The following is a 20,760-nucleotide window of genomic DNA, read 5'->3' as shown; positions in this document are numbered from 1 at the left end:
TTCATACAATGAATGAAATAGTAGACTGCTTCCCATCCTTCACTATAAAAGGGCATATTATCTTTTTTTTTTTTAAAAGATGATGTGTACAAATCAGTACGTGCTCTTGCCACTGATATTCTACCTACCATGCATTTGTTTTCAAGTCGTGGCCTGTAAGAACCTAGGTGACAATTGTTTTATCAGTAAACGGAAGGGAATCTCTTTAAATGTTTATTTTGTTAACAATTACGATGATTGTTACTTGATGTGCAACAAACAAAAGTTAGAGTACAGTCAAATCAAAGGATAATTCATTGTAAGAATATACGTAAAAGAAGAGCAACTTTTCAAATTAAAAAAAAAGGGTAGGTTATACCCTTTAATGATGGAAGCTTTCACATATTGACAATCATTTACAATGCCTGCAGTTGCGTGATTTGCATCATACACTTATTGCTCATGCATTCGTTGGTATCGAAGAAATTCCAATAGCATTATGTATAGTGAGCTTGCATGTTGGTATCTATTCCAGCTTGTTTTCGAACTAGGCAAAACGAGAGAAGAAAAAGTAAGCAAATATTACTAGGAATCATTTGCTTCTTTTATTTGTAGTATAGTGCGAAAAGTTCTAGAGACGTCTTGTATTTGTATACGTCACCCGATTATCGTTTTCCTTTTTGACCAAATATATCTCTTTAACATGTTATTGAGGAGTTTTCTTTTGCTTATAAAGGATATAGTCAAGCAACTCTGCAGACATTCGTGGTGCACTTTGAGTTTTACTTCTTCTTGACCAAAGATTATATCTGAGCAATAATTAAAGTGAAGGAAAGGATGAGCAGATAACGGTGCATGAACACTTCATACTAGAACCAAGGATTTCATTACTCGAACACTGTATCCTGCAGTATTAACGGTCTGCACCATCTTTGTCTTTTTTATCATGCATGTTCCTCACTATGGATAAGCATTGCAAGAAATCGCTATCACTTGTTATTAAAAAGTGATCAATAGCGTTTCCTTTTAATCTCAAACTGTGTTAACATCAAACTTTGCTGACAGGTTTGTTTGTGACGGGCACTTCCACAAGTTTACAGTATCGGTACATATTTTAAGAAAGATGTGGAACTACTATTCTTTTATAAGAAAAGCTTGAAAAATAAAATCTTCAGGTCACAAATAATAAATAGATCACATTGAAAAAGCGGGTCAACTATGAAACAATTAGACCAAATGGGCTAAACGTAGACTTTACTGGAATATATGTAAAAAAAAAAGAGAGAGCCTATTACTGCTGCTGTGATGCCTTCTTCTCGTCAGGAATGAATTCTTGACCAGCAACATACATAGGAGGCTGTTCCTTAGTATCCGCTGAGATATAAGCGGTTGGGTAAGGTGCAACAACAACATGGTTCATCATTTCTTCTTCATCGATCGTTTGCTTTACACGCTTAGTGTAGGAATGGATAGCAAAAGCAAAATGAAGTTTCAACAGCATATTGATGGCCATAGCAATGATGACAAACCAGGCACTGCGAATATATACATATTCACATGTGTTCATATCAAATTCGTCGTCGTTGGCTTCACTGACAATCTCTTTACAAATTTCAGAGTGAAGGCTGAAAAGCATGAAAGCGCTGGCAATGGAAAACATAGTGTGCATTCCTAGATCGGCCCAATAATAAGCATTAAAGAACTTAAGATGCCTTATATTATTCTGTGCAAATAAACATATTAATTTGGTTAGTGTATAAGTGCTTTTTTTTTCTATGTTTCTATTTTTAAGTCTCTTATCAGTTGTAATAGCGTCGACGACACAACTACGCAATTTAAATATTTTACCTTCATCACGCCAATAGCACCAGCCAAACAAGCAAAGCCTGAAAGATAAGAATAAGCTGTTAAGCCTAAAATGGCTCCAGTATCAGCGTCATCAAAATCAGTTGATAGAGCTGTTAAGGTCATGGCACCGTATAAGTGAGTGAAAGCACCCAATACTGCCAAGATAAGGGTTGCAGTCCTAGAATTTCCAAAAAGTGTTAAACATCAACCACTAAAACAACTACAGTCTATAAACGTTCGATTATATTTATACCTAAGACTTATACAAAAACAGCAATTATTTAGCATTATTGTATATGAAAAGTATGGAGAAGAGGGAAAAAAGAAAATGGAAAAAGGATGAGAAAAAAGCAGCTTAATCAATGTGTTTTGATTTGCATTTTTATTGTTTCTTTTTAGTTGTATCTCAGCTGTATCATCTGCCGTCTTGTTTAGGCTTATCACATTGGATAACAAACATTAAATAAGGGAGCGGCAATTTTTTTGTCCGACGAGAAATCACTTAAAGAGGGCAATTACCCATGCTAAGCTTGCTTCTGCTTTCCCAACAGTGAACACGTATGAACATTTTCTTTTCATATCGTTCATGAATATCTAACGCTATATTACATTTCTCACAATTAAGTAAGCAGTCGTTAGTTTATTATGATTGTGTGCGCTCAGTTTGTTTGTAACCAAGAAAAAGCTTTGTTTGTTGTATGGTTTTTCAGCTTGTCTACAGCAGAGACCTTTTTTTTTGGGGAAAACTACTCAAGGGCGGATCTGCCTAAATGACCACTTAATTACTGGATAATCTTTAGCACACATTTACTTGCGAATTAATCCACCTTCAGGTTAACTTTTTGAAAGGGAGAAATAACAGAACATAGCTTACAAGTTTGGTTCTCTTTTTCTTTTTTTTTTTTCTCCTTTTTTTAAACAAGGAAGCAAATAGAAAAAAAATATCTACAATGCGTTGTTACTATTCCCAATATTCATCATCGTCGACTTTTTCCGAATTGATCCAATGACCTGTGGCTACCTTATGTTTCTGCTGCTGTTGCTGTTGCTGTTCAACATATCTGCTAGTAGTGTTACTGTTATAGTGAGAATGCTGTTGGGATCTATAATATGGATCATTCATATTGTTATGTTGATAACGATGAGTGCTATTACTATTACTATTACTAGTGTGACCATACTGATGAGGTTGCTTTTGTTGTTGTGACCGTTGCTGACTTGCTGCTACGGCTGCTGCAGTGGATACCCACATTGCTGCTGCTGCCGCTGCTGCGGCTTCGGCTGCTTCCGTAGAAGCTCCTACTACAGTATTTGGAGTGGCTTCTGTCGTTGTATGAAGTAAATTGGTAGCCGTACTTGTATGACTACTAGTGCTGCTTTTATCCGAAATAATACTATGACGATGTTGAGAATGATGATGTTGAGAATGGTTATGCTGAGGATGGAGATTGTTACTTCTATTATTGTTATTACTGTTGTTATTAAAAATTGTAGTAGTATGACTAGTATGCGTGGGATAGGTGAAATTCTTGTGTCGATGGTGATGGTGCTGACGTTGGTGCTGATGGTGGGGACTGACTGTAGTAGATAGAGTAGTGGTATCGGGAGTAGTTGGGGATAATTGTTCTTGACCGTCCTCATTGATTACCCTTAAGCTTATTGGAAAAGTAGTGGGGTTAGCCGTAGTAGTCGTATTCGCAGTGGACGGCTCAAAATTGATAAGTGGAGGGGTTTGGCAATGTAGAGTCTGAACTTCAGAAGCAAAAAAGAACTTAGACCAAGTTTGTGCGGGTGCATGTGCTGATGAAGACCAACTCTTAAGCGGCATTGTGATAGACTTTAAAGAAGGTTGTGGTAAGGGTAACTTTGTTATATTGTTGGCATTACTATTAATCATCGGCACTGTGACTGTGGTAGCAGTTTCAGGCTCATGCTCGAGTAAGGGTGGCGGCTGATGTGTGAGTAGACGCAAGGAACTATTACTTTTGGATGTAGCTGTGGTAGTCTGCATTGATTGCTGTTGGTGCGCATGTTCTTTTGTATTGTTTACCCTATGTTGCTGTTGTTGCTGGAGTTGCTGCTGTTGTAGTTCTTGCTGTTGTGCAGCAGTGGTAGTTGTCGCTGTATTGGGTTGATAAAAAGATGATCCGCCAGCGCCACCATCTAACATCCAGTACATTAAGGCTGCATCTGTAGTACTGGCTGTCGAATTAGCATGCTCAACGTTGAGCTGATTTGTTGTGGATGGCATAAATTGTTCGTAGGAAGCTAGTGTGTCAGACCTCAAACGTTTACTAGACGGCTCATGAGGCTGCAGGCTATTGTAGTTGTTGTATTCTTGCAATTGTTGACTATTTAAAGAGCGTTTTGATGGTGGTGGAAAGAAGTAATACTCATTGCTCACCGAGGTAGAAGTATTTGACGCTCCATCCACTGGAGAGGTAGGAAATGGAGTTGGTGCACCAGACATATACCTACTATCGAACATGTAATTGGTTGAGTTATTCGAAACAATAGGTGGTACAGCGTACTGATTATTTTGGTGTATTGTAAAAGCATTTAAACCATGCTTTAGGTGCTGTTGTTGCAGCATGAGTTGCTGTTGCTGGTATTGTTGATATTGCTGATATTGCTGTCGTTGCTGCATTTGCAGTTGCTGGTTAAGAATTGAAGTGGAAGATGGAAACCGATGGGAAGACAGTTTTTCTAATTGCTCCTTATCAATATCCGCTCGAGGCGGCGGAATAGACATCATATGGTCTAAGGCTACCTTAGCACTCGCACTGTTGCAATCTGTCACTATAATATCGTTGGACATCAGATTGCCAACATCAGGAATATAGTTGGATAACCCCGCTACTACTGGTTCGCTTGTGCAATTAGCACTAGAAGTATTTGACGCTATAGTCATGGTGGTAGTAGAAGTAGAGGGCATAGAGTGCTGCTGTATATATTGCTGTTCTGTTCTTCTTCCCACTGCGGAACTATCCACTTTTGGCGAGAGCGGAGGTGAAGGTGATAAAGAAGATGTATTGTTATGCATATCGTTATTATCTTTTTGCTGTTGATTAAGTAGATTATGGTACTGGCTTTCTATCAAGCCCCAATTGCTATGCGAAAGTCTGTCCCATAAAGCTTCAAAAAATGGATGGCGCGAAGATTCTGGAGGGCTGGTTGTAAGCATTGTCCTCAGTTGTTTAAATAAATGAGCAATTGGAGCCAATTCTCTCTCTTCCTCTCTTTCATAATGGAGAGCTTGATTCTTCTGAGCAGCCATCACTGTTTGCCTGATTCTGACCATCAGCTCCTTGCTCGTTTGTAGTGTCAATAGAAACTGAATTATCAGACTGACGGAATAGAATATGCTGGATAACAAAGTGCTACTCAGTGTAGTATCGTGTTGAAGAAATTCGGAAGAGTGGTCAAGGGTTTGAAGGATATTGCTCGAGGCTTGCACACAGAGGCCGATATTGTGCATGTCATTTTTCCAAAAGTTCGAGGTTAAAGTATCATTCTCTGCTTGCTGCTGCTGTAGTTCATGTTCTGTTAGCTCAACTGAAGGACTAGTAGTAGACAAGGACAGCATAGAATCACTTGAAATTGTGCTCGGAGAACTCTGCCTTGATTTAATGCTCTTGTTCATCGATAAGAATTTCTCTTCTATTTTGACAAGATTAATATGAGGTAAAAAGCATTGTAATGTTAAAGTATAATGATAGAGTTGTAGGGTATAATTGGTATAAGGACTACTATTGCCTCCTTCTGTTTCATTCTGCTCCTCGGGTGGAGACGGCAATGAGCCGCAATTTATTCTAAGCATCCTGGATATCTCCTTTAAAGCGGGCTATTACGAGAAAGGATCGTTATTCACTATTCAGTCACAAAAGCTAGTATTGATCAAAGTTTCGACGAGAAAAATGCAATGTTCGGTAGCCCTTTTACCTTTAATGCATTAACATTTAGTTTATGATTGTTTTTTCTCATCAAAATCGCTTTGAGGAACTGATTATAGGCGTCAACTATTTGAAGCGCCCAGTTCTGATCTTTAGAAAGATGAGCAAAGGATATTTTTGTTGCTATGGTCTTTCGAAGGAGTTCCGATTCATTGGAAGAAATGCCAGAATGTTGAGCGTTATCTGCCTCTTTTGTCGTCGACAATTCTGAAGGGAAACTCGGCAATGCAGTTATAATTGTTGAAGAATAGATCATAAGCCAAGTGCGCCACGCGTCGAGAATTTTTGAGAGAATGGTCATACAATCATGCATCTCACGTTCGTTTTTGTTATTAGATTTTATTTTGCCGCAGCTAATAGCGTTACGGCTCGCGTGAGAGATAGGGCTATCCAGATAGGTTTGTTTCAAGAGATCGAACCCCAAATTTATCATTAAAGAGGTCTGCTTTGGATTGTTCATTATTTGGCATTGAAATTGGGCCAATAAAATGGAACTTTGAATGATGTACTCTGACCCGAAGGTTGAGAATATTGAGCTTTTCGCATCAATTGAAAAACATTGCTCGAAAAACTGTTGCCGCGCTCTTCTATAAAGCATGAAAGCAAAACTTTGTAAAAGTTTTTTTTTGTGTAAATCGTGAACAAAAGCCTGTTGTCGAAACGCTGTTCCAAAAGTCAATGCTAAAATGCTATTGAGAAGTACAGAGGTGCATTGCAGTTGATGCTGCAGCTGATGCTGCTGTTGTCGTTGGTGATGCTTTTTATCGAAAGGGAATGATTCTGGAGACTGTGATGGGGACGAGCTTTCGTCCATCATAAATAGACTATTGTCCGGAAATAATTCTTTTTCTTCTTTCTTTTGCAAATAAAGGTACATGGTGTTGCTGTGTACAACAAATGATAGAAGCTGAGCACGAATGAAGGCGCCATAAAGTAAGTTATGTGTTACAAATAGCTTGATGGCTTCTTTTACAAGATCGTTCTTCGACTGCATTTGCTGGACTGTCACACTATTGTAGTAATCGTTGTGCTGATGCAAGCTGCAAAATTTTTCGAAAATGTTTGAAAAGCATGTCCAAATGTCTTCAGGTCGAGCTGTTAGATTGTAAAAATCAAGTAGCAACGGCGGTGAGAAGGAGTTGTGAGAAGTATTGCTTTGTGGCGCATCAGATAGTATTGTTTCAAACAGATCATTCCTTATACATATGCCTTCGTGCTCACTGCCTACCTCACTAGTTGCTGTCGTTCTGATTGCTGTCGTACTGATGGTGGTAGTATTGGTGGCTGTGATGGCAACGGTGCTATTGGCACTATAAGTTTTAGATGCAATTGATACTTTATTATTCTCACAGGAAGAAATAGAAGATGTTGAAGGCGTTGCTGTCGGTATCAGCGTTTGCCGCTGTTTCGTCGTACGCATTTTGGCTGGTTTATCATTGTATTTACAGCTGATTTTATTATGCTCACATCGTTGGCAGGGAAATTCTATGCAATTTTGTTTTTTTTTATGTTTCATTTCAAGCAAGAGTTCAGTTAGTCCTTTTTGGCTCGAGAGACCCAATTTTCTTTGTAAGATACGTTACTGCCATCACATCTCATCTTTTTATTTCTACATGTCTCACATGCTTTTGACACTTTATGACGCTTTAAAGGAAAGTCATCCGTTGAACATGAGTGCCATCTTAGATTGCCTGTCATGAGCCCAAAAAATCTGAAGCAATTTATTTTTCTAAGTTCTGACTGAATTTGAAAATGGAAAGGGGCAAAAAAGTATAAGGTTGCAGATAGTTTAGAAACGAGAAAGAACAAAAAGTTCGAGATTAAAAAAACGGGAAATGCGACTTCAAAAGGGAAGAAAAATGCCTGAGCCAGAGAGAAAGTCATGTCAAACGTTAAGAAACTCTTGTCGGTTTATATTTTTGTTTACTTTGTGTACAAAAAGAATATTCACTGTCCTCTAACAGGTTCAAATCATAGTTGGCGACTGTTGATGTACCAAAGTATTCATTAGAGTTAAAGTTTTTTTTTCTTCGTTATTGAACGCTGAACGACCTTTCCACGGTCTTTCAACGTCAACTGAACCTCTTCTTTCAATGTGTGAATGATAAAGTGTTTGAGTATATATGTCTTACAAATTACTGATAGTCTCCGCTACATTAAGTAGGCTAATATACCATGCTATATCGCAAGTCTAGGTCTTCATAAGCTATTATCGGGCACTCGGATGAATAATAAACTTGTAAGACAATAGCTAAATTGGCCCCTCTTACACATACAAAAAAGAATCACAAAGGTTCAAAAAGGTTATATTGAAAAAAAAAAAAAGATATCGCGATCTGCTACAAGAAGTTTAAAACTCTAAGTAAGACTGGCGTTTGTTGATACAATTTTGGCTTTGACAAAGAGTCGAAACTTCCTATATGCTGTCCACTCATCAATTCATACATTGAAGTTTAAAATATCACTTATTCGTCCATATGTTGTTACAATTGTATTTACTTGCAGTGATCCTGTTCATCATATTTGTAGTCTATCGTTTTGTGATGGAAAGAGGACATCATCCGAACCGACCGACAGTCATATGCGTAGCACATTTGTATCACCTGAAGGGTTCCTCTAATGTGGTGTCAAAATAGATGATATATTCTTGTCTAGCTTTTTTTTTACATATACATATACATGAGTTTTATGTATGGTGTTTCTCTTGTTTAGGCTCCATTCATCCTATACAATTTGATATTCTATCGGAATTGACGGAGTCTCCCAATTCGCTGTTCAGTTGATACCAGCAAAAGCTTCCTTCGGTATTTTACCAGAGTAGGAAATCTTTCAAATTGCAGTTCACAGAATTTCGCTTTTTAGTGTTTTGCCTAGCTTTTGTCGTATAAGATTGCCGAGCTTAAAATCTTATGTTGTTGGATGGGTTTTTTTTTCTGGTTCTATATTAATACATTCTCTCCAAAGTAGAAGAGCTGTGGTATATTGATGGTGTTGACTTGTAATTGCTATCGCATTTGACATAGCATTCACAATTTAGTGTTACGCATTTTTTACACACTATTCAACAAGCAACACTAGTAGGCATACAAACACATTGTTTTCTAAAGACGCATTTGTTGAGAAGTTGGCTTTGGATTTGCACAGTATCATACACATTGACATGTGCTTGTTTTTCTGTATGTTCTCAAACGAACGACTCTGCTGCAATTAACGACGGTCAGGAGGAGCTCTACGGTATTACTTTCCAAAAGTAAGATTTTGGTATACAGATGGGCCAACCAGATTTGTTAGAGAAACATAATTTAAGGCAGCCGCATCTGTAACAAACGGCTTTGCCAGTCAATCAGCAACAAGGAAAAAGAAAAGAAAAATCAAAAAAGTTTACAACTATATAAAGGCCGTGGTTATGCAGTCTTCTGTTTCACTGTCTTGCTCTTTTCTCATACGCAATCAACGAGAGGTGATCCTGGTGAGTGCTCAGTAGACTGATATGAGAAAAACCAAAACTATTTTTGTGCTTCGAGACCACATTTTTAGGATAATTTGAGAGTTTTCTACAGCGGGCAAACAATTAATTATAGCTTACAATTAAGCTCTGATCATACACTGATTACCATTTATTGACAAAACAAAAATGTACAGTTGCAATAGGTGTCCTTTGGCTCCTTTAAGGTTTTTTTTTTTTTTTTTAATGTACAATGCCTTTACGATGGTTGACAGATCAAGTACTTTCTAATTTGTAGGCATAGGATAACACTGTGGGATATTGTCTTTTCCACTTTTCTTTGTTATATTGCAATTAAAAAGAGACAGAGAAACATTACAGAAAAGATGCGAGTAATTAGTGATTTCTTTTGTCCCTTTATTATGGAAACCAACACGGTTTATTATGTGTTTGGTGATTCCACAAGTACGATTAGGGGATTTTACACAAAGTAAATTGACCAAGTAAACAAAGCCATATCTGTGAGTCAAGGCCAAAAGTACGTTTAAAAGTCGATGAATAGATGACACATTGAGAATTATAGCGTTTAAATACAGTAGGTACATATAAAGCTCGAATAGCCTTACGAATATAATCGTATTATAACGTATATTTACTACGCAATCAAATGGATCATAATTCCCAATTAGAAGCATATATAAACAGTATAAGGCAAAGTAATTAATTTGCACGTTTGCACACAAAATGCGTAACATCATACTGCAAACTTGCATCCTTCTACTCCGTTCTATCTATCTGCAACGTTTCTCGCAAAATTGCATGAAATCGGGTGTAACGCAGTTAATGAAATGAACGATGTTACTATTAGAGATGCATGACCTTTATCAAACATGATTGACCTACTGAAGCTGTTCAAAATATTACTTATAGCAGTGCTCCTCGTTCAAAACATACTCTGCTCACAAACCCACCTACATTTAAATGGAAACTCTGTAGCTGTAGTTGATGCTGGAGAAAGTGTAGTGTCAGTCTGGCAATGGATCTTCTATGAAGATCTTAAAGGAGCAGTTTGGTACTATATGGCGCAAGAATTGGAAGGAATCCCGTTTTTCAGTAGAAGGAAGGAAGAATATGAGAAGAAAGCAGCTGAAGAGCGTACACCTTGCGGAGAAGCCGCTAAAAGACTGAAAGAACGACGAGTATACCTGAAAGTGTCGATTGATACACTTACAAAAATAATAAAGGAAGAATTGACAAAAATAAATATTTTACACTATTTTCATGTGATTCCGTTTTTACTTCAATTTAAAAAACTTGCGTACTGTATTTTGTTTGATACTGTGTAAAAATGTTGCGTATCTTTCTCGGCAGTCTTAAGAGTTGAATAAGAACAGTCTTCGAGCAACTATTGCTATAATCAAATCGAAGCACCTTTTCCGTTTTACTTAAATATGACATGACCAGTCTGAATCCAATTGCTGAACTGGCCTAATGAGTTGGAAAAACCTTCCAAGCGATGAAGGTCATTGCAGCTGTTGTCATTCGATTAAAGTATCAAATGGTGTTCAAGTATATATAATCTAACTGTTCACTTCTGAATTAGAAATGCAGATGGCAAAGAAAGAGACACATACACACACACTCACACACATGTACATTTGGCATAGTTGAACAAAGCTAAAAAGTAATGCAGAATTCATTTTAAACTGTTTTGGCACCTTTCTTCGTATTATCCGCTGGGTCTCGATTGGCTTCAAAGAGGGCTGAGGTTACAAAGACTCCGGGCCAATAAAGAACCTTTTTCAGCATTTTCTTTTCCCTACTCTTTCTTTACAGTACTACAGTATTATGTCCTACTCTATAATTGATAACGAAACACTAGAAGCAAAAAGGGTATTCCAATATAAATATAATCGTCCTGTTAACTCTGTCATTGGGATTAATAAGCTTTATACCGTCAGTGTCAATAATTGAAACAATGAGTCTGCAAGGTCGTCTGTTTTTTTTATAGTAGGCCTCAAGTTGAAAGCCAAAGCTGCAAAATCAAATCGTTTATCTATTTTTCAACTGGATGCTAAGCCTGAATCTTCCAAAAACGAACTTTTTCTATTTTCTGGCAGTGTTGAATGCTTCAGAATGAGAAAAAGAGTCTATGGCTGAAGTGGTATGTATAATAAAAATACATATACAATGATATTCAACGCTTTAAATGAACTGCACGACAGCTCTAAACGATACTTTCTTAGCTGATGCTGTCCTTCGTCTTGAATAGTTCTTCTATTCTATTGATGCTCGATGTATCACTGTCAAAAATACTTCAGTCAAGTCACCGAGATATTTTCAATAACCATACAGAGCTTAAGTAGTAGCTGTTATACTGTGCCTTTGACCTCTGCTCACAGGTCGTGATCACAATTTCCGTTTGATACATACAAGTTAAATAATGCCATGCAGTTTCTTCAAACAAGTCGATGCACATTATGTATTACTTAAAAAAGTTTGTAGATACAAAAGGCGTTTATTGACGACAGTATACATTCAGATATTTACTTGTGCTTATGCAAAGTATCATTAGAATTCCGGACTATACGAAGGCCAAATCGATTTCCTCTATTGTACCATCTTTGAAAGAGGATGGACAATATCGTTATACCCAAAACAGATCCTAACATAGTACGCACCCGCCAGTCATCCGGGTGATATTCGTCCATGGCATTTCTTTTTGAGAGCAAATTAAGATGATAAGTACTGTGCTTATTCCTCCAATCATTAAAGTCCAAAAGAATGGTCAGGCCCGTATTGAATCCAGTTCGGATGATGAGATCCAACCCTACTATGAACAGATAACTACCCAAGAGCGCCATGGAGACAATCACAGTAGCAAATTCGAGGAAAATCAACCCCAGCAGAAACAGTAGCATGAAAACCAACGTGAATAAACTGCGATGAACAAAGTTTTGGATCAAGAAGTCTTCTCTCCAGCAGCATATATAAAGCGGAAATAAAATACCTGACACGATGCAAAGAGAATATAAGCCTACTTTGTACATGTTGATAAAAACAATAGCTAATATAACGGCAGCGCTGAGGCAGACACCAAAATAGAGATTGTCAGAGTTTGGATAATTATTAATAGGTTCTCGGGCTTGAAGAGCAGTCCAACAAATGACACCTTCATAAAATACAATATCAGATCAGTGAACTGCTCCATGCAAGTTTCCTTTTGGCTTGAAAATGTGATAAATATAAAGTGAGTTTTACTTACAGCCAACAGCCCCACCAACAAGTGCCATAGTTATTCTGAAGAAAGGAAATCCAAAACTCAACATGAAAACGCCAGAGAACATTAATACAAAAGATGAGAAAATGATATGTGGACGTCTTTGTCTGAGAGGATCCTTTTCTCGTAATGACGGTAAGGATGTAGTTAGGACGACAATAGTGGTGGTAGACGATGGAAGCGAGTCGAAATATAACGTTTTTGTTGGCTTGTCGTTGATCTCTGCCTCCTCTTCCTCTTTATGATGATCTTTGATCGTATACCTTTGTGACGTGCCTGCATTTACTGTCATTGTCGCTGTTGTTAGAGAAGAATTACTAGATGCTTGTTGTTGGCCATGAGTGTTTCCCAATAGCATCATTATAAGCATTAGGAGTAACCATAAGTATAGTTTATTGCTTTTCATCCTTATAGTATTGATGAAGGTCATTTATTTTCTGCAGTTATGAATTTAGCAATAAGTAATGTTCGAAAGAATCGAAGAAATAAGAAAACCTCCCGTTTCTATTTTCGAAGCACTCTTTAAAGCAATATGAGCATAGAATAATAAAAGTGCTGATACAGACTTCCTTATTCTCTAATTGCTGCACTTCAACCGACTGGGCTGTTTGAAAAAGCACATTTTCATTGTTTGTTTATTTCTTAATTCCACTTTTTTTATTTTTTTTTTTTCTTTTTGCATTAAGAGGAGGCCAGGGGCAAATCATTAATCCAAATAGCTTTTGACAGCAGAAAACCAACAGCTGACGTGTACAAGTATGGCAGATAATAACAATAAAAACGCAGAATTAAAAAGGAAGTTGGAACAGCATCAATATACACCAGAAGAAAACATGGTCATGAGGTCTGCCATGTTCAATTTTGTCACCTTGAGTAAAATCGAAAGATCAGGCCATTGCCATTGCCTGAGCGTATAAGTATTTCTTATTTTCCCTTTGTTCTTCTCTTACTCACACACGGTAATAGCTTCAGTGGGAGCGGCATCTCTTGGTTTAGCTGCAAGATTGTTGGCAAAATCAAGACGAGTACCAACAGGCTTTTTCACTTTTGGTAAGTTTATTACACTACCTGTACCTAAATAGAGGTTGCCATATTGAAAACGAAACGTTTCTGCACCATTCCTTTTTCAATGTCGTCCTCAAAAGCTGGAACACTTCTTGGTATGGGTTGTGGTGCTTCTTTGGGAACGGATAGGGCTCTGCATAAAATAGAAACTTCATTACCACCGGATTCTCTATTGCTAGAATTCTTTTCAAAGAACAAAAAACTCAACAGCAAGAAAAAGGACGAGGACGTTTTCAATACCGACATTGTGAACACTAGAAATGACACTACCTCACCAAATGGTGTTGGTAGTAGTAAAGAAAGCAGTAATGACAAAATCTCTGAAGAATTTCTTTCTGATGATACGGTGGAATCATTATCCATTCCACCTGAACAATCATTTCAAAATCAAGCAAAAGAGAACTAATAAAGAAAGACAGAGACTGATTTATATAATAAGACAATGTGAATGACTTGATAATTCACACTTTGGTGACTAATGGCTGCACAGCTACAGGTTGTGCAGATGAGAAAAATGTGGTAGGAGTTAGGGAACGTGCTGTTGGGGTATTCAAGGTATGATCAGTAGTAGCAGTGGTACTTGGTGCGTAGTTATTGAATGTAGCGAATGATTTTGGTCTGGTAAGAAGTCTTTGTTTCATGGTAGTAGGAACAGCAGTGTTGGCCGGAAGGTTAGGATGTATATTGTTAGTATTGATATCATCTTCCTCATAATCATCCATGAACAATGTTGCATTATCCATATCTACGTTTGCTGGTGACAATAAAGTAGGGTCACCCAGCTGAGATGCACCTATATTCTGACCCATGACGCCTGTGATCCAACCACATGCAATCCGGAAAACTTTGGAGGAACCGTCTAATTTAGAAAGTTTGATGCCTACCAGACGGTTTTGTAGGTCTTTTGACAATGAAATGATTTCAATAATAAATACAGCAACTCCAGGCTTGTTATCGCTGTCTTCCGCTGAATCTGTCACGGAAGTCGTATGAATTTGCTGCTGAGGTTGTATTGGATCTTTGTTGGTTACTGGTTGTTGTGTTTGCTGTGGAAATGGTGGACACTTTATTGAATTTCGAGGATGGCTCTCCTGAGCAAATTTCTGTTGACGCTGTGGTTGCTGTACCAAGGTAGATGACTGGAAAGGAAATACGCTGGAAAATACATGACTTGTCATTCTTTTGAATTTGCTCATTTTGCCATTCACACTTGTATTGCTATTGCTGTTGCCATTTACAAAGTACTGTGAATTCATGATGGTCATGTCAGACAGGCCTGTGTTTGCTGCACTGCTACTGGTATTATGCTGGAAAAAAGATCTTAATGATTGATTGGATGATGTGATTTTACTGTCTTTTCTTTTACTGTTGTACATGTTAAGTTTGTAAAAAGAGGAGGATGAAGATGAAGATCTTCGATGGGGATCGTCTTGTGGCTGCCGTTGATGTTGCTTTTGATAATGGTAGTCTTTCAAAGCCATCACGCAGATAATTCTGTTGCTTTTATCACGATGATAAGTGATGCCCATAATGTCGCACAGGCCTTTCAAAATACGCATCATGAGGGCTTCATCTTGTTGGGCAAAATACATACCATTTTGTGCTAGTGATGCGGATGAAAACTCACCCATACTGGCGTGTAATCGCATGGCTAAATCCGGAGTGAGCTGAAACGTGTAATAATGGATTTGATCTTTAGCCACACGTTGGTATAACTGACTTAGGCTCATGCTGGATGTGGATTTCCGAAGAGGATTCTTTTTGGTTTGATCCGGTAATGTACCACTCGTCAAAGTAGAGGGAGAGGCTGGTGCTGTTCCAGTACCTGGTGATTTTAATTTTCGTAACAGATGGCGAACAGGTGATTTATTGCTAGTTTTCATTGTTGGCGAAAGTTGAATTCGCCGGGAAAGTTCATTGAGCTTTTGAAAAACTATATGACGATGCGCTTCGCTATTGGCAAATGTGTCTTCGAGTTTTGGTGAATGAGGTATGACACTCGTGTAATAAATAGAGGGGGTTTTGGGATGGCATATCACTGATTTTTTGATGTGCTTTTTGATGCGTCTTTCTTCTTCCATATCCTTCATTTGACAAAACCTCATCCTGTCCTTGTCGTTTTTCTGCATGGCCATTGCATCTTCGTCTGAGTTCCTACTTATGGTTGTAGTGGTGGTTGCTGAAGCAGTAACGCTACTGAGAATAGCAGAAGAGCTCCGTGGTATATACGTTCCGTAAGTAAATATACCAGGTAAAGTTCCATTTTCTGTTAACCACGCGTCATTTCGCAGTGCAATATGTAACCTTGTTCTTTTTGTTCGGTCTACAGACATACATTTTGTGATCGTATCTTTTAATGCGGGACTGACAAAGTTGGGAATACTATAGTTCCCAAGAGTTACGTCTTTGCGCAAATCACCTACAGCTGAAAATCCATGACTGTTAGAACACAGGTCATGATATGAACGACGAAAAAATTTTGTTCTACTCACTTCTGGCACGGGCAAATGGCTCTTCACCTACCGTCATACGGTACAAAGATACACCCAAACACCAACAATCAATTTCTGGCCCTGTATAGCCTTGTCCATTGATAATCTCCGGACTATAGTAAAGCATGGAACCGCAAATTGTTTTTAATCGTCTTCTGCCATATCTGTTGCCCAAGCCAAAATCGGCTACTTTTACTTGGCCGTCTTCTGTCAAAAGGATATTAGGGGCTTTTAAATCGCGATGTACTACCCAGCGGGAATGACAATAATCGATCGCTGCTACCATCTGTCTAAAAATATGACGAGCTTCCTCTTCATGCAATTTGCCACCTCTCTGTGTTAGATATTCGTCTAAATTTTGGCCAGCGATGTATTCCATCACGATGTAAAGAGAGTCGGTGGTTTCATACGTCTCGTAAAGCCGCACGATATTGGGATGGTCAAGAACTTCCATAAGGGAAATCTCGCGGGTGAGCCTTGATAATACACGATAATCGTGTTGGCGTTTATCAATGATCTTTATAGCCACTTGTTCTTTCGTGGCATAGTGAGATGAAAGCATAACACGACTGAATTTTCCTTGTCCAATTTGTCGAACAAAGGTATAATCTCCAATGCCTTGAAGATAGGTATCCGGACTACAAGGATGTTGCTTTTTTGTCTTACTGTTGTTGTTGTTGTTGTTGTTGTTGTTGTTGTTCGTTTTAGTGGTGTGAGGAAAAGTTCGAGTTCTATTTGGAGTCGTCATAGGTGGCGTTGGTGTAGGAGACTGAGGTGGCGACAATGGCGCTGTAGCAACTGTGATCATTCCATTCTTTTTAAATGCTGCTTTTCGCCTGTCTTCCTTGGTATCCAAGGATGGTTCAACTGGAGCACAATCTCTATGGCATGTGCCTGACTCTTCTTGACTAAAAGAATGGCGCTTCCACTTTTTAAACTGATCGGTAACTGTATTGAATCCCATGATGGATGGTAGCAGTAGTAATTATTAATTCACTGAACCCAAATTTCGATGTCTGGCGTCGAAATTCGTAAATGAAGGAGGCTAATTGATGGAGTGCTTATTGAACACTGAAAACGGATAAAAAGGAAACAATGAAATCACTAACAAAGAGATATAGGTAAGTGTTGTAGAATAAATTGACAGATTGTAGAAAATGGAAAGAAAGAAGGAAAAAGAGAAGCATGTAATTTGTGTCTAACACTATGGGATTAATATATCAGGTTTTGTACCTGTCCAACTTTCTTCTTTTTTTTTTCCGGAGTTCGTTTCTTCTTTTGATGCAATCAACTTGGAATTGCCTCGTTCCAATTTTCAAATCAATGACAGTCATAGTAGTTGCGTGGTTTGCCCTTATTTTTTGTGCTGCTATGTCTTTGTAGGCGCATGGGGTTTTCTGTTTTCTGCTATTTCAAAGTTTTCAATAGTTAGCTGTTGTAACGCTTAGGGTCATAGGAAACCGCACATATAACGAAAGGGATCTTCTTTTGTAGAAAAAGACTATCGAGCGGCGACGAAAAAAACACAAGAGTTGGCCACATTTCTCCTTTAGGCAACTCTTAGAGACTTTAAGCTTTCTGTTTTACTTTAAAAGGCTCCTCGATTGAAAACATTGTCCCTTTGCTTAGAAAGCTATTTTTAAAACTGTTGTCTTTTGGTGAAGGTAACTCAGGGGGTGGGGCAACAAGCACAGAAAAGTAAAGCAACATCATTTTCATTTGACGTTTTTGTGAACACTATTTAGTTGACACATCCGGGGCCATCTCCTATTTTTATTCTTTTTTTGTCATCTCTTGACAGAAACAAGTTTTTTAAGGAGTCACAGACAGTATAGCCACCAAAAGAACATGTATGTGTCTTGTTCCTGAAATTGGAAAACAATGGCTTTCTGTTGACCATCCGTTCTATTAAGATCCTGCAATTAATAACATGGCATCCTTTTTTTCTTTTTTTTTTTGCAATATATTCATTGCAGATATTGAGAGATATTGCAAATTATTGAAACGGATGCAACATAGATGAAGAAAATTATAGTCGGAGATGTTGTTGAATCTTTGCGGCATGAGAAGGATACTCACTCTTTTATTCGTGGCCATGATGAATGTCCTTAGGCCAAGTGAATAATAAATAAGTTTACAGATGAGCGCTCAAACGCGATACATTTCTTATAAACAAGTAAATTCGCCACCGATGGCTGTTGGCGGGTCTGTTGCAGATATGGCTGCTGCTGATCCTGACAATTTGGGTGTAATAGCATCCAATAAGATATCGCGTAATCTGACATAAGCTCTTCGACGACGAACATGATAGTATCGTTTTTGACCCAGCGGTATAGGTTGAAATTGTTTAATAGCCAAAAAGACATTTTCTGTCTCTTCATCTGAATCAACCTCCACCACTGCATTTGTTGGGGCTGTTGTTGTTGTTAACGCTGCGGTAGCAGCAGTAGCAGTAGTAGTAGTAGCAGATGCTAGTTTAGCTCGTGTGGCCGCGGATCTTTGCTGATTCGTTTTGTCTATTTGTTGATGAGACGCAGAACCTATGACTACGTAAAGAAGAAGAAAAAAAAAAACTGTTACACATTTATATCACTATGGCGAAATGGCAGAAAGTGGTCGTTTACCTTGCGCTGTTCTACCCGTATTCTTCTTTTGGTATGCAGCCAACAGGTCATTAAATGGCTGACTTCGCCCTTCTACAGCTCTTTTTGCTCCCATTGAATGTATTTTACAAGTCAAGGATCTTGTACAGACTATATTATCTGGTAGGATCAACACACCACATTGTTTGTCCAGATTCAAGGGACCTGAACATTGTACGTCCTTGAACATTAGCTTTTTCTCGCATTGGATGAAATGGAGCGTATGTTTTCAAAAAGCTGTAATAAATACCTTTCTTTTTTGGCAAGGGAGGTTTTGACTTTGGCCGTTTCTCTTTCTTTGCTCTTTTTCTGTCAGTTTTGTCATTTAATCCGAGTTCCTGAAAATCGTCTCCATAAGGTAGATGCTGTTGTTGCTCATTGGTATCGTCAAAGTTTGATAACATGGTTATATGATCGTTTACTGATGATATATCTGCTTGTGGTATATTTTCTATTTTATTTGGTTTTTATTCAAGCTGTATTAGTTTCAAGTTGGCCTCATGGTATAATATAAACCTGTAGTTGGGCTGTTCGAGCAAACCTTCTAAGAGATAGTCTTCTTCAGGTATAGTCGCAACTTTCTTTCTTTTTTTCTGATATTTTGATAATTTTACGTTTGTAGATTCATTGTCTTCCTCATCAGAAACAATTTTCTTGGGCATTTGTTTCTATAAACTTACTGCACTGTGTATATCTTTTATACAAGACTGTTGTGTGTAAATGTTTAATTGATTGAGAAAACGGTTTTCATGCAAAGTTAGTTAAACTAGAAAAAGAAACGTCACAGTTGGCACCCTTTTCTGCGGTAAACCATTAAACGATCCTTTTTTGTGTTCTGTTGGGCAAAGGCGTTCCTGATTTGAATTTACAAAATTGTTGTACTTTGGTCAAATTCAAAAACCCACAAAGCAAGCCATATCTCTTTTGAGAGGCTTTCAATAGTATGGACTGCAGGGACGACAGACTATCAAGAATACTCCGCACCAAAAAATGATGCAAATTTCTGACGTGAAGCAGATCCTTTTTTAAAAGTTCAGCTGACAAAACTTTAGAACCATCGTCGTGTTTCACGTCATTCGAAAGTCGTGTCGTTTAACTGTGCAGCAGCAGCATTTTTACTTAAAATACCTCTGATATGAAAGGAAAACAATAGGTATTTTTACTTTCCTCTATAATCCCCGAGCTAGAATCACTAAGACGCGTTTGTCCTGTTTTTTCTGCTTGAGTTACTAAAGAAGGTCAAGCCCACACGCTGTTTCAACGTAACATCTCTTTCTTTTGGCATGTGATTTTGATGCCCTTGAAAGCTTTTAAACAATAATTATCATGGTGAAAATGACGATTTGAGGTGGAGAACCATAAATTGAGATTCAGTTGTATGTTTATTTATTTTTTTATTTTTTTTTATGGCCTAAGGCTTGTCTAACCATTCGCCAATGGTAGCGAGAAAAGAATAAAAAAGTTACTATGCTGTTTCCCTCGCGAATACAGGATTGTGTTCATAGAACATCCACGCTGCCTAATAATGAGCAGGCAACTATGCGCTCAAACGCACTAGTTATTCTACCTTAAGTGACTTTGTTTTTTAAGTGGCATTTGGTAATTTTTTTTTCATTGTTCTTCGTTCTTTATACTTGTGCCTGTTTCGCTCAGTAAATAAAGCTACTCCTGGTAAATGGGTTTAGTTGGTACTCCCAGCATGTTTTATTTTTATACATTTTGAAATTCCGCTAAGTTTCTTATTGACAGATACAAAAAGGACATCCCAGCTTTCGTTGATGCAATAAACTATGTTACTACATGGCAAATAAGACAGATGGAAACGTATCATAATAGCTCAATTGTTACATCGTGTCTGTGAATGGTAGCAATTGTATACAAACCTGAAAAACCACCGTGGATAGAACCCTTCCCCAAAATGTTGAAAAATGCAAGCAATATCCGCTTGAAACTTTCAATCTACGGCTCAACGAAAATCTGTTCGTCTTTGAGTGGCCACTGTGCTTGAAAGTAATCTATAAACTTACCATATAAAGGTAAAAAAAAGAGACTGTGA

At 37.9% G+C, this 20,760-nt stretch overlaps 7 protein-coding genes across 7 annotated transcripts; 2 read left to right on the top strand and 5 right to left on the bottom strand.

The window, feature by feature from the left end:
- Positions 1–1,270: 1,270 nt before the first annotated feature.
- On the bottom strand, positions 1,271–2,115 carry BDF20DRAFT_824085 (uncharacterized protein; the record flags this gene model as incomplete). The annotated part of the gene is made up of 3 exons (XM_053077861.1): positions 1,271–1,702; positions 1,828–2,005; positions 2,081–2,115. 3 exons carry the CDS (start codon positions 2,113–2,115, stop codon positions 1,271–1,273), a joined length of 645 nt encoding a protein of 214 aa, XP_052933885.1.
- Positions 2,116–2,714: 599 nt separating this feature from the next.
- BDF20DRAFT_881091 (uncharacterized protein) lies at positions 2,715–8,104 on the bottom strand. The gene is made up of 3 exons (XM_053081655.1): positions 7,364–8,104; positions 5,770–7,265; positions 2,715–5,671 (listed from the first exon to the last, which is right to left on the bottom strand). The coding sequence occupies exons 1-3, from the start codon at positions 7,662–7,664 to the stop codon at positions 2,789–2,791; spliced, it is 4,680 nt and encodes a 1,559-aa protein (XP_052933884.1). The 5' UTR covers positions 7,665–8,104; the 3' UTR covers positions 2,715–2,788.
- Positions 8,105–9,670: 1,566 nt separating this feature from the next.
- BDF20DRAFT_881088 (uncharacterized protein) lies at positions 9,671–11,059 on the top strand. Its single transcript, XM_053081654.1, has one exon. The coding sequence runs from the start codon at positions 10,116–10,118 to the stop codon at positions 10,569–10,571; it is 456 nt and encodes a 151-aa protein (XP_052933883.1). The 5' UTR covers positions 9,671–10,115; the 3' UTR covers positions 10,572–11,059.
- A 712-nt stretch (positions 11,060–11,771) lies between these two features.
- BDF20DRAFT_837186 (uncharacterized protein) lies at positions 11,772–12,875 on the bottom strand (the record flags this gene model as incomplete). Its single annotated transcript, XM_053079021.1, has 2 exons — positions 11,772–12,397; positions 12,491–12,875. The coding sequence occupies 2 exons, from the start codon at positions 12,873–12,875 to the stop codon at positions 11,772–11,774; spliced, it is 1,011 nt and encodes a 336-aa protein (XP_052933882.1).
- A 388-nt stretch (positions 12,876–13,263) lies between these two features.
- On the top strand, positions 13,264–13,976 carry BDF20DRAFT_914695 (uncharacterized protein; the record flags this gene model as incomplete). Its single annotated transcript, XM_053084224.1, has 3 exons — positions 13,264–13,378; positions 13,472–13,555; positions 13,651–13,976. The coding sequence occupies 3 exons, from the start codon at positions 13,264–13,266 to the stop codon at positions 13,974–13,976; spliced, it is 525 nt and encodes a 174-aa protein (XP_052933881.1).
- A 55-nt stretch (positions 13,977–14,031) lies between these two features.
- Positions 14,032–17,026, bottom strand: BDF20DRAFT_914694 (uncharacterized protein; the record flags this gene model as incomplete). The annotated part of the gene is made up of 2 exons (XM_053084223.1): positions 14,032–15,995; positions 16,063–17,026. 2 exons carry the CDS (start codon positions 17,024–17,026, stop codon positions 14,032–14,034), a joined length of 2,928 nt encoding a protein of 975 aa, XP_052933880.1.
- Positions 17,027–18,095: 1,069 nt separating this feature from the next.
- BDF20DRAFT_634105 (SCA7, zinc-binding domain-containing protein) lies at positions 18,096–18,944 on the bottom strand. Its single transcript, XM_053075922.1, has 2 exons — positions 18,687–18,944; positions 18,096–18,608 (listed from the first exon to the last, which is right to left on the bottom strand). Exons 1-2 carry the CDS (start codon positions 18,892–18,894, stop codon positions 18,229–18,231), a joined length of 588 nt encoding a protein of 195 aa, XP_052933879.1. The 5' UTR covers positions 18,895–18,944; the 3' UTR covers positions 18,096–18,228.
- Between the last annotated feature and the right edge of the window lie 1,816 nt (positions 18,945–20,760).

Source organism: Mycotypha africana (assembly GCF_025528875.1).
Source record: "Mycotypha africana strain NRRL 2978 chromosome Unknown BDF20scaffold_8, whole genome shotgun sequence".
Classification (NCBI taxonomy): domain Eukaryota; kingdom Fungi; phylum Mucoromycota; class Mucoromycetes; order Mucorales; family Mycotyphaceae; genus Mycotypha; species Mycotypha africana.
This window is presented reverse-complemented; position numbering and strand designations above follow the sequence as displayed.

Excerpts from the sequence above, each read along its gene's own strand:
- BDF20DRAFT_881091 (XM_053081655.1), bottom strand. The coding sequence starts at position 7,664 with ATGACTTTCTCTCTGGCTCAGGCATTTTTCTTCCCTTTTGAAGTCGCA. Across the intron at positions 7,266-7,363 it reads AAAGATGAGATGTGATGGCA|AATTTCCCTGCCAACGATGT; the intron begins GTAACGTATCTT and ends AAAATTGCATAG. Across the intron at positions 5,672-5,769 it reads TAAATGTTAATGCATTAAAG|CCCGCTTTAAAGGAGATATC; the intron begins GTAAAAGGGCTA and ends TTCTCGTAATAG.
- BDF20DRAFT_881088 (XM_053081654.1), top strand. The coding sequence starts at position 10,116 with ATGATTGACCTACTGAAGCTGTTCAAAATATTACTTATAGCAGTGCTC.
- BDF20DRAFT_634105 (XM_053075922.1), bottom strand. The coding sequence starts at position 18,894 with ATGTTCAAGGACGTACAATGTTCAGGTCCCTTGAATCTGGACAAACAA. Across the intron at positions 18,609-18,686 it reads TACGGGTAGAACAGCGCAAG|TCATAGGTTCTGCGTCTCAT; the intron begins GTAAACGACCAC and ends TTCTTTACGTAG.